The 12,299-nt window shown below is 33.4% G+C and overlaps 1 protein-coding gene across 1 annotated transcript; it reads left to right on the top strand.

Annotated features, from left to right (window-relative positions):
- Window positions 1-10,282: 10,282 nt before the first annotated feature.
- On the top strand, window positions 10,283-10,963 carry LOC115888203. Its single transcript, XM_030907837.1, has one exon. The coding sequence runs from the start codon at window positions 10,283-10,285 to the stop codon at window positions 10,961-10,963; it is 681 nt and encodes a 226-aa protein (XP_030763697.1).
- The last annotated feature ends 1,336 nt before the right edge of the window (window positions 10,964-12,299 follow it).

Genomic DNA, 12,299 nt, shown 5'->3' with positions numbered 1-12,299 from the left:
TTTTTTCAATTATCATTCCTTTTTGAAGTTATTTTTCAATATGACAAGTCGGCTTTGATGATTATTGTGAACTATATACTACTATGAACTGCATATCATGTTTGACGTTTGGGAAATGCTTGGCAGGAGGGTTAGAGGTCGCCAGCTTCATTAAATGAACTTCGCTTGGTTCTTAAAGAAGAACGGGAAAGCATAACGCAATATGACATATGAAGCCTCAATGACAGTATGAACGGACGTATACAGACAGTTATAGCAGCCAAGGGAGGGCAATACAAAGTGTTAGGGTGTATTTTACAACTTTAATTATTTTACATATTAAAAAATTACAATATCGTTACTCTTTAACGTTTTTTTTTATTTAGTGTAAAGTATCCAAGCATAATAATATGACATTACGACAATAGTCACCAAAACCATCTCGTCATATTAAAAAATTACATCAAAAAGTAATGATAATTGAAGAAATTGCAAATTGATCAGTTCATTTTGCTCTTAAAAATTAACCAAAGCATGTATTGACATGAATCAAAAAACAAAATGCTCAGGAGTCATGGTTCTGACCGTAAAATTATATTTTAGGAAAACTTACACACGAAATTATTGCAGAGGGTGTTTTATAGGTAAGGTAAAAAAATAACCACTACGGGGTGTTTTTGAAAAAATGTGCATTTTTAACAAATCGCTGTAACTTTTTTTCTTTGGAAAATTTTGTATTTCTATGAAAACATTTCCAATGCACTTGTTTACGTAGAATTTAATGGTTTAAGTATAATTTTTTAAAATTAATAATTTAAGAGTTTTCAACAAAAAAATTGATTTTTTATTTGGGACACCCTGTATATTTTTAATTAAATGAAAAGAACTTAAAATTACCTTTCCAAAAATATAGAACACTTAATATTTTGTTATAATCCCCTTCGAAATACAGAATTTTTAAAAGTTCGCCACTTTTAACCAGTAGGCTTTGGACCCCTTATTGATGATATGTCCTTAATGGAACTCGAAAACATATTTTTCCAGCAAGACGGCGCACCGCCTCTGAACGCTGAAGTTATCAGCAAATTTTTGCAGCCAATTTCAAGAATAATTGAATAGCTAACCAAGATCCCAGCCGTTAAAGCAGCATATCTCCAATACAAACAGAGATAACGTCGTGATTAAAAAACAAAATGCTCACAAAAGATGAGGCTACAATGTGATTTGATTTAGCAATATCTGCTACAGCTGCTGCACCCTACGGGGTGTCACAAAGTTCGAGCAAAAAACTTCGTCTTATTGTTGTGCCCAGTATATGTTCAAAATAAATTTGGAATAAAAATTGCTGACGCAGCATCCCTTAAAAAGGAATTAATTTATAATTTAAAAAAAAATCATCAAAATCTAATGAGTGGTTCGCGAGAAATCCAACTTTGAAATTGGGGCCAGTTTTTAGTGGCCGGGTTTTTTTGCCGGTGAGTGTATATAATATAAATATCTCGATAGCGCGATGATGCTACTGTCAAGAGAATATACCTATATCTGCATATCTAATAAATACCTAAATTTTGTACTCCATGTATATCAGAGTAAACTATACAGGGTGCTACAAATTCGAAGTACGAGTACCCACGGTAACCCTAATAGATACGAGCATGATTAATATGGGGCAAAGGTGCGCTTTGGGATGTTCACCAAGATGTCATCAAAAAAGTTTTAAAAATTTCAAGGATTGCTGAGTTTTTTGGGAAAAACTTTTATTATTTATTATAAACTAGTTGCCCATTCTCAGAGCCACTTTATTAGGGCTATCTGATAGTATTTTTAGGTTTTCAAGAATAGCTGATATTTTGTGAGATACAGAGGCCAACTTATTTTTTTTAAATACGGACTTGCATGTTTTATTTCCGATTTTGAAAGAACTCGGTCCCCTGAGTAGTTTTTTGTTTTGACATTTGAACACAATTCATTTAAACTAATTTCAAGTCCGGCTCTGTTTTTTTTTAACATTTTAGCTATTCATGGTTACAATATTGATAAGCTTTCAAACTTAACAATGACGTAGAGTAAAACATTGAATACGGAAAATCAAATGCAATAAAACAATATAAAATAATTAATATAAACAATAAAAATCATTTTCCCGGAAGATGGTTTGGAAATGGTAGAGCAGTACGATGTCCAGCGAGGTTCCTGGACCTATCGCCAAGGGGCTACCTTACTTGACGTCATTTGTAAAAGTGGTAAATCAGTTCATCTCCACATTTACAATAAAGAGTACAAAATGCATTCGGAAGTATAAGAGGAAAGTTCAAAGAGCTATAAATAAAATTGAACGAAAAATAAATTTCTGCAATAGAGAGGGTGGTCCTTTCGGACATGTAGAACATTAGAAACTAGTTTGTAGAAATTGATTTATTTATAATAACTACGATTAATATTATGCATATTATTAAATCGCACACTGAGATTTCAAATTCACAATAAAAAAAGGTTAAAAATAATATCTTTAAATTTCTGACCAGGATATTATTTAATTGAATCTTCCAATTGGCTCGATATTCCTTATTTAATGTTAATTAGCGCTGATCAATATTGTTGCGATGAATATAATCAGATTAAATAATTTAAGAAACCAGAGTTGGACTTGAAATTATTTTAAATATAATTAAATAGATTTGTTGCTGTTAATGTAACCCAAAACAAAAAAAGTATAAAGTGTATATATATATATATATATATATATATATATATCATTGTATTCAGGAGACCGAGTTCTTTCAAAACCTGAAATAAAAAATGCAGGTCCATATTTAAAAAAATTAAGTTAGCCTCTGTATCTGAACAATTATCAGCTAATTTGAAAATCTAAAAATACTACCAGATAGCCAGAATAAAGTGGCTATAAGAATATGTAATTAGTTTTTTGATTTTCTAAAAAAGCAACGACAGGAAAAAATAAAATCGATTTTCAAAAAAATCAGTTTTTTTTCCAAAAAACTCAGCAATCCTTGAAATTTTTAAAACTCTTTTGATGGCATCTTGGTGAACATTCAAATAGGCAACTTTGCCCCAATTTAACCATGTTCGTATCCATTACGGTTTCCGAGATACCAATGCTCGTACCTCGAATTTGTAGCACTCTGTATAGATATAGTTATTTATATTCATTGTTAATTATTCTTCTATTCCAAACCCCTTTCTATCTAAAATTCTGCTGAGCAAATGGAATCCTAATAGGACCGTGAACAAACGGTGACCGAAGGAATGGAATATGAATTTACAGCTGATATCGCATAGGATAAATGGAGGTAACGTTCAAGGAAATACGTAATTTATCAGTATTAGATAGACAAAAGGTTATTTAACGATAGATTCTATGTAATTTTCTAGTTCCAGCCTTTTAGGAAAGAAAATGTATTAACCTATCAACCAACTTAGAATTTTATTACTTTTGATATGACAGGGTTTCCTGTGTTGTATTTTTATATAATTTTTGATTAATAAAACAACGTTTCGGTTTGAGAAATAATTTTCTCTATATAAAGTTTTCTATTGACATTACTTCTAAATAGAACAAACACATTTGAGCTTCATTCAGAACCTCGCAATTAGTGGTTTCAATTACATTTTATACTTTTTAGTTTACGATTATTCACAATGTCTAAAAAACATAATTAAAATTAATAGAATATCCTAGCAACAGCTTGCGGTACTATGTTGTATCCATAGAGAAAGCCAAATATTTAGGCTGTATTCCGTTGCAAAACCAGGCGAACCAGACCGGTAAACTACGGTAAGTTCCTGAAAAACATCGGTTTGATACGGAACAGTTTGGTAAAATACTGAAAACGTCAAATGTTGACGTTTTCTAAATTTCAATACCTCTATTATAAAATGTATCTTTTATGCATTTTTAATGTACCTATTCTCTTTTTACGTTTGCTTCTTCTTTTCAATGGAGTTTAATATTGAAAAGTACTTTATTAATAAATTGGTAAACTCGTTAGACACACAGATCAATTGAAGATTTATAGGTCCAATATTAAAACAGATCAATAATAAATAAACAAATCTAATCAATATTTATATTTTTATAGCTTACAAAACATTCACGATTACTTGTCTTGTTTTTCATGTTTTCTTTAAATGTTCCTGACCTTAAGAAACAATGGCTGAATGGCTGCATGATAAGTTTAAATGGTCCTAAAAAGTAATTCTATTTAGTTAATGAAATTTATTTACCTTTACTGCCTACCTTCATTGCTTTTGGATGTAAATACAAGATATTACAAATTTTGGAAATTAAATGAGAATTTCACTCGAACTTTCAATATTTGCTTGATTTCTGTCACATAAATGACATTGATTGACAAACAAAACCAGAAAAACCAACCTTCTCGCGCTGGTTGGTTTGGTGACAGTTATAACCGATTTTTTCAGGAACCGTGTTCCGTAATAAGAAAACTTTCAGGAAACCGATAGAAACCGAACATAAAACCATAACCAAGGTAAGCAACGGAATACACCCTTAGTTTATAAAACAATAAACTTTTGATTTCTAACCACAATTTCTCTTGATGAATGATAATCAAAGGTCAAAATGACATTCCTCTCACATTTTGAAGTATAATTAGTGAAAAAGTCAAAACTTTGTTAACTTTGTCTACTAATGTTGCTATTTGGTGAAAGTTTGCAACACCCTGTGGAATATATTAATAAAGCAAGGAATATAAAAATCATTTATAATCCAGATACGTCTTTTCTCGATAGTTTCTTTTTTGATTCATCTAAATAGCTTTATTTTTATTGAAGATGTTCGCTTTTGAATAAGACACTAACGATTTACAGTAATTTTAGTATTTAAACCGTGTCTTTGCTTTTGGGTTGTTATCAGCACATTTGTTGTGTTTCTAATGTTACAATCATAGATTATCTCTATATGCGGGACTTAAAATCTAATAATGATAATAGCCCCCGTATATAGCGTTTAACGCCTTGGGAGTAGCAAGGTACAGCTTGCTATGTTAGAGCCGTTCGGTATACAAGGAAGGTAATGTGACTAGACTACGCTTCAACCGCCTATTATTACCTAAGGATTGTGAATACCAAGTCATCATTTAAGGCTGAATCGACCTAGGTACCCAAACTATTTTTATTTTAATAAAAATAGTGGGCTGATGAAATGCCGGGTTTGGGATTCGAACCCACAATCTTTAGATTGGTGGACGAGAGCCTGTACCTCTACGCCGCCGGGCACTATTGCCCGGATACTTAATATCTCCCCGCTGTTTTACGACAATTGCAACACCCTGTAGAATATTTTAAAAAAGTAAAGAATTGTAAAAAGTTTTATTATCGATGTGCATATTTTTTCGATAGAATATTTTTTGGTCCATCTCATTTCACTATTTCGTTTTGGTCCATAGGCTTTTTTCGAGATATTCACTTTAGAAAAGGACACTAATATTTTTTCGTAATTTTTACATTAAAACCTGGTATTTGTTTTTGATTCCAGTCAAGAAACCTATGAAATAGTGTTTATGATTTATGTAATGTCACTGTTAAAAGTAAAAGAAAATGTAGTACCTAAAAAGAACAATGTCCGACTGCAAAGTCTGTTAGTACAAATTTTTAAGCTTATAATTTCATTCAGAACCTCGAAATCAGTCATAGATAAAAGAAAATAATCTTCTATTAAGATAGATATGAAACTTAATAGTAAAATTTTGGGTCAAAACGCCCCTCCGTGTTCTTAGTAGTGACTACGTTTAACCCAGCGCCTTCGCCTTTTCTGCTGTAAATATTTTTTATGTTTATATTTGATTTCAAAGGATTTAGTTTTAAAGTTACACTGATATATTAGTATATCCGAGTAACTTTAATAAAACATAAGAATATATATATTTTACAGTTTATTAAATATAAATTTTGACTACAAGGTAGAAAGTAAATCACAATATTTGATAAAACTTATAAGTATACCATTTTTACAGTTAATAAATAATAAAACTATTTCTCAATATGATATTTAAAATTTAGATAGATAGAATATTAAAAAACCTACCGGTATTTACAGAGGCAGGCCCAAATTCAATAAAAACCAAAATTTTTCCTGCGAAAATCGGGCTTTTTTCACAGAAAAGGTAATTTTTGATTTATCAACAATCATTGTCAAGTTGACAATATACAGGGTGTTTTCTAATTAGTCTAAAAAATTGTGGTGTGATGCCTCATGTGTTCTTAAAACAATTTTTATATAACCATTAGGTCTAAAGTACTTCCTTTCTGATCTACAGGGTGTTAAAAATTAAAAAAAAATCGATATTTTGCTTAAAATAAATGGTACACTACTGCTTTTTTAAAGAAAATATATTTGTTTCTTGACTGGCCATCATTTTTCAACAAAATTGATCTTTTGAGTTTTTCTTGTTCATCAAACGGTTGCCGAGAAAAAAATAAATATACTTATTAAGAGCCCGCCTTAAGCCGTTTTCTAATGATTTTTTATTTTTCAGATTAGGAAACACCCTGTATGCATATCACAGGCAACCAAATAAACTAGTAACCTCTAAAAATTATTTTTCCTACCACTAGCGACGTACCGTGTTTTTAGTGAGTACTAAATTATTTTATCAAAATTTCACCATATAAGTTTCCAGGCAATGGAAATCAGTGGAATAAATTAGTAGTTTTAATTAGCCGTAGAAGTTTGTTCACCTGATTTTAATGTAAGCATTCAGAACGTGATAATTAGTGGTAGTAATTTTCAATTAGTGGAAAAAGTTAACAAACCTTTGATTTTCCTCCCATTATACTTCAAAATTTGCGAAGAATGTCATTTTGTCCTTTGATTACCACCCGTCAAGAAAAATTTTGGTTAGAAATCAAAAGTTTATTGTTGTATAAGCTAAATATTATGCTTTCTCTATATGGATACAACAGATTACCGCAAGCTGTTGCCAGGATATTTTATTAATTTTTATTGTGTTTTTTAGGCATTGTGAATGATCGTAAACTAAAAAGTATAAAGTGTAGGGGAAAGTGGGGGAATGCCGCTCAGGGGGTAATATCGCGCAGTGGCTTTCTACCAACAAAACAAATAAATTATGAAAGCTAATGGTCCTGACATCTAGTGGCCGAATGGCTAACTACAGTAACGGACTAAATAATTCACTGAATGCATACATGTGGCGTCAATGGAGTTTTGTTTACAAAGCGTGTGCAGGTTATAATATTGTGCTCTCTTTTGCGAAGCAAGGTATGTCGTATTTTATTAGTTGAATGTTCTATATTTGCTTTTTTGAAAGTTCTGTGATGTTTATAGATAATTTAAACCCTTACATTGATTACCAAATTAGCCGGTTTTTTTTTCAGTTGACAAATCTCTTACGCAAAACACCTCGGGGTAAAATCGCGAAGTGCGCGGTATTACCCCACTTTGTGCGTAGTTTTACCCCACATTGATTTGAACAGTAATATATCTAATTTCTATACTTCTTTCTTTTATAGATGCCACGGACATATAAAAGACTAACAAACAGAAAATCTTGGAGCTCAGATGCCTTAAAAAGAGCATTGCAGGCGATTAAAGAAGGTTCTTCTATACGAAAGGCGGGACGAGACTTTGATATTCCCGAGTCTACACTACGAGATAAATTGAAAAATGTGGAGCCATCAACCAGCGATGTACCTTTAGGTAGAAAAGCAACATTCACCACTCAACAAGAACAGGAACTTGTAAAACATGTAATAAAGTTGGCTAAACTGTTCTATGGAGTTACTCCAATGGGTCTCAGAAAAATAGCCTATGATTATGCAACAAAGAATGGCATAAAACACTTTTTTAACATTGATAAGCAGCTTGCTGGTAAAGATTGGCTATATCTTTTTTGAAAAGAAACCCTCAAATAAGTCTCTGACAGCCCGAAGGCACAAGCCTCAACCGGATAAGTTCATTTAATGCCAATGAAGTAGAACTTTTTTTTTTTAATTTAGAGGCAATCTACTCCAAACTCCATTTTGTTCCATCTAGAATTTACAATTGTGACGAAACAATTGCAATATCGCAAATAACTATTATTTTTGCATCATGTTTACTATAATTTTATTGTTACCTCTACACTCCATAAGCTCAACAATATTGTCACTGGAAACGGCCGACCAGCAGTAGGCTTTTTGTCCATCTCTCTATATCTTTGATCATCACTTTTGTCCGTCACTTGTCACTGTCAGATCAAATCAGATGTTTTTGGATTTATTTATCCTTTGTTTTGGTTATTGAAATTTTATAATTATCAGATAAAATTTCGTAGTTAAATTGGTTATTTTTGATGTGGATCGCAGTGTGCAATTCGTTCATTTAATTGTGGAATTTGTGAGTTTAGTTTGTTCATTGACCGGATATGAAATATGGCTGTTGAAAAATATTGTAGAACATCGTTTTTTATTTATGCCTTTTTGTGAGTTGGACTAGTCAAGATATATAGTTCTCTATCTATATCCTGGAGGGAGATTTCCGGTTGAAATCTGATTTTGTGAAGGAAGTCGAATCCTTGCATCACTTCTTGTGTATCCACCGACCGAAGAGTATCGTCGTGAAGAACTGGCTGCCGTTCCGTGAAGCATTCCCTGTTGGTGATTAGCAGGTCTTCCTAGTGAAGGATTAAGTCTTCCGGGACACATTTGGTCAGAGACGTAGTTGTATTTTGTGGGATTTACATGGACCGCCGACCAATTTCCGTAATGGGATTAAAATAGCCTTTTTCCGACCGATATTCCGATTGCACGTGCCCGAATAGTTCCCCGAATTGAACTCCCCGAATAGTTCCAAGAGCAAGAAGACCGATCCAGACCGTACAGCACAGAACAGTCCAGAATTCCATCCGTTCCTGTTGCCCGTGTGTAGAGTTACCCGTTGGACGTTTTTTATGTTCACGTTTCATGTTTGTTATGTTTAAGTCCTACACCTGAGCCCGAATTCTGTAACTTTGACATAAAAACGTTACGCGTTCAAAGCGGTGAGCGCAAGTATTCGATCAGCGAAACGCAAAGCAGTCGATTTTGGTATTCTCGTTGCCATGCGTATCGTGTTCTGGATACGCGTTGAGCACATATTGGCAACATCACCATTTCTAATGTAGGTAATAGTGAAAAATTGATAACTGATGGATGTAACAATGAAAAATGTCAATGTTACGTGAATTTCATAACCTATTGTTGAGTTATGTCAAGCTATTTTTCTATGGATATGTCATTATTCTTATTATACGAGGGAAGTGTTGAAGACGCTTCTCAGCATTTTCGATGTTTTGAGCAATATTTATAGCTGCCAAGTCGTAAATTATCAATTACTTATTAAGGAATTTATAGAAGAAGTAGTAATTTTCACTAAAGAGCAAGATAACGCACAAAATCACAATTTTTTCGATTTTCACTCACAGTTCGACAAGCAAAACGATCCTTTAAGGCAACCGTTTTCAAAGCGCTCAGCGCAATCAGTAAAGACGCTAAGCGCGTTAGACGAGAATACGGAAATCGTTAAGACCGTGCGCGCTCAACGAAAATTAACGTCATATACGCTGAGCGTCTAAAAGCGCTTACCGTTTTCAAAGTTAGAGAATACGGGCCCTGGCCGGCATCCGTACGTCTGCTGCCATCCGTGGGCTCCAGTGACTGTACACCGAGCTGCTGTGCACCGCCGTAGCCACCCTGTAGCTATACACCGTAGCTCAGCCGGAGGAACTTCCGAGTTGTTTCAAGTTTATACAACGCTTAGAGTAAGACTGTGTAGATTAGTATAATTTTAGTTTGATATTTGTAATCCACCCAGGATATTGTACTTAGTTTAAGTAAGGGGGATTATGACGTCATACTTTTAGTTAGTTTTCTTGATTTAAATTTTATTCTACTTTTCAACGTTTATTCATTTCCATTTCTTTATATATTTAACTTTTTAATATTTTAATAAATTGCTTAAATATTTTTAGTAGTATTATTTACAGTCTAGTCTCATAGTTAAGTTAGAGTCACTTAAGTTTAACGAGTTATAGCATATTTGAAGTTCATGGTAGTTACACTCAACAGTTCGAGGTTAGTGTTGAAGTCTACTTAATAGTAACATCTTTTATGCCGAGTTCATAGAGTATAATCTCGTGGCGCCCTTTTATTAATATCTTTGAACCCCGACCACCCGGCTGTTAAAATTAAAAAGCTAGTGGCCTCTATGCAACTCATTCAGATTAAGTAAACTTTGTGTTTTATTGAACTTCAAATTAGAAAGGGCGTGGCAACAAGTGTGGAAATGGATGCAGCTCGAGGTACAAAACAAGTCGGAATTGCAACGTCCTTTGAAGAATCAAATGTTACGGTTATGTGTAGCATGAATGCTGCAGGTGGCTACATACCTCCATTCTTCATTTTCCCACGCAAGCAAACGAGTGTTACTCTCGAAACTGGAGGCCCCTTAGGCGCTGTATACCAGTGTTCCGACAACGGATGGATGAACCAGGACTTGTTTGCAGACTGGCTGAAACATTTCAATAAACATGCAAAACCTTCAATAGCTGACCCTGTTTTACTTGTTTGTGACAATCATGGGAGCCACATTTCCTTAGATATGTATGAATTTTGCAAAATCCATCACATTCACGTTGTTTCACTTCCACCTCACAAATCCCACAAGATGCAACCCTTGGATGTGACATTTTACGGTCCTTTGAAAAATGCATATTATCGTGAATGTGAACTCCATTTGAAAATAACAGCCCATGAAAAGATAAACATGCATGAGCTAGCCGGTTTATTTAATAAAGCTTATGACAAGGTGGCAACAATGGAGAAAGCCATAACTAGATTTCAAAATCTGCCGGAATATTTCCTCTCAATAGGGACAAATTTACAGCTGATAATTTTGCTCCTGCTGAAGAGTTTAGAACTGCAAATGTCGACTTGGGACGTAACACGAGAGAAAAAGGAAAAATAATTCTACAGTTTTAATTTGTATAATTTTGGATTAATTCAAAAAGGAAAGGATTTTTTTACTTATAGAGAAAATAAAAATTATTTTTTGACCATTGGGTTTTATTCAATGTTTCCCAGCTTTTTACTACACTAATTAATAGGCGCGATATTACGCCACAATTTGCGCATTATTACCCCACGGGATGGGTAATATCGCGCGTTTGCATTATTTTTAAAATAACAAAATTTCTTAACAAACTTTAAAATAAAAATAAAATAGAATATTGCTAAGTATTCCGTAATACAGAGTAAGGGAGATTATGGGAGCAGAACACACAATTGTGGACGACATAAGAACAAAACAACTCATATGGTTTGGTCATGTGCAACGAATGCCCGATCACAGAATACCAAAACAAATTTTACTGTGGACACCTCGAGGCAGAAATAAAAGAGGAAGGCCGCGACGAAGCTGGAGTGAGGGTGTGGATAAAGAACTAGAAAATAGAGAAATACCTGATGATCTCTGGCTAAATAGACAAGAGTGGAGGTTAGGTGTCGGAAAACGTCGTAGAACGTTCTGAACCGACATATATCTACTTATATATCCACTTATATATATTCCGTAATAACCGCATAACTTAGTGTATCAGTTTCAGTTTTTTAAATTAGTTTTAACTATGATTAATAAATTATATGCCTTAGGTGCGCGGTATTCCCCCACTTTCCTCTAATTGAAACCACTAATTTATTCCACTAATTGGGAGGTTCTGAATGAAGCTTAAAGAATCACAACGCAATTCATTTAAACCAAAAAAATAGAAATACAAAACTAAAGTGTCAAAACGAATGACAATGTCAGGAAATAAATAAATATATGTGGCAACTTGACATTTTTTACCGAATCCCCAGCGGAAAATTTAAATTCCAGTTAGTCAGTCCGGCGCCGAATATGTTCATGATTGGCAACAATGAATTTAAAGCTCGCGCCCGCCATGACGTAACTAAAAGTAATTAATATCAAATATATCTTTGAAATAATTATTTTATCGTATTATTTGCAATAATAGATACCTACTGGCAATAATAGATACCTAGTGGAGATTTGTTTTCGAAGGCTTATTTTAGAAACAATTATTTTAATATAAACTGATGCATAAAATAGGAATTATTTCCGAATTTGGTCTAGACGAGTATCGAACTCTGCCTACAGGCGTTGCATTTTTAATGGCGTGCATATCCACGTGTGATCCATGGCAATCTATTTATCAGGTGTAGCTTAGTGTTAGCCGTATCAGCATAAATTTTCCAAAACAGCGTGGTTATGTTATCCTATTTTGGTGCACCTCATTAAATAA

The sequence above is a fragment of the Sitophilus oryzae genome, unplaced genomic scaffold (assembly GCF_002938485.1).
Source record: "Sitophilus oryzae breed Bouriz unplaced genomic scaffold, Soryzae_2.0 scaffold_690_pilon_pilon, whole genome shotgun sequence".
Classification (NCBI taxonomy): domain Eukaryota; kingdom Metazoa; phylum Arthropoda; class Insecta; order Coleoptera; family Curculionidae; genus Sitophilus; species Sitophilus oryzae.
Note: the sequence above shows the minus strand (reverse complement) of the source record. Positions and strands in the feature narration are given on the sequence as shown.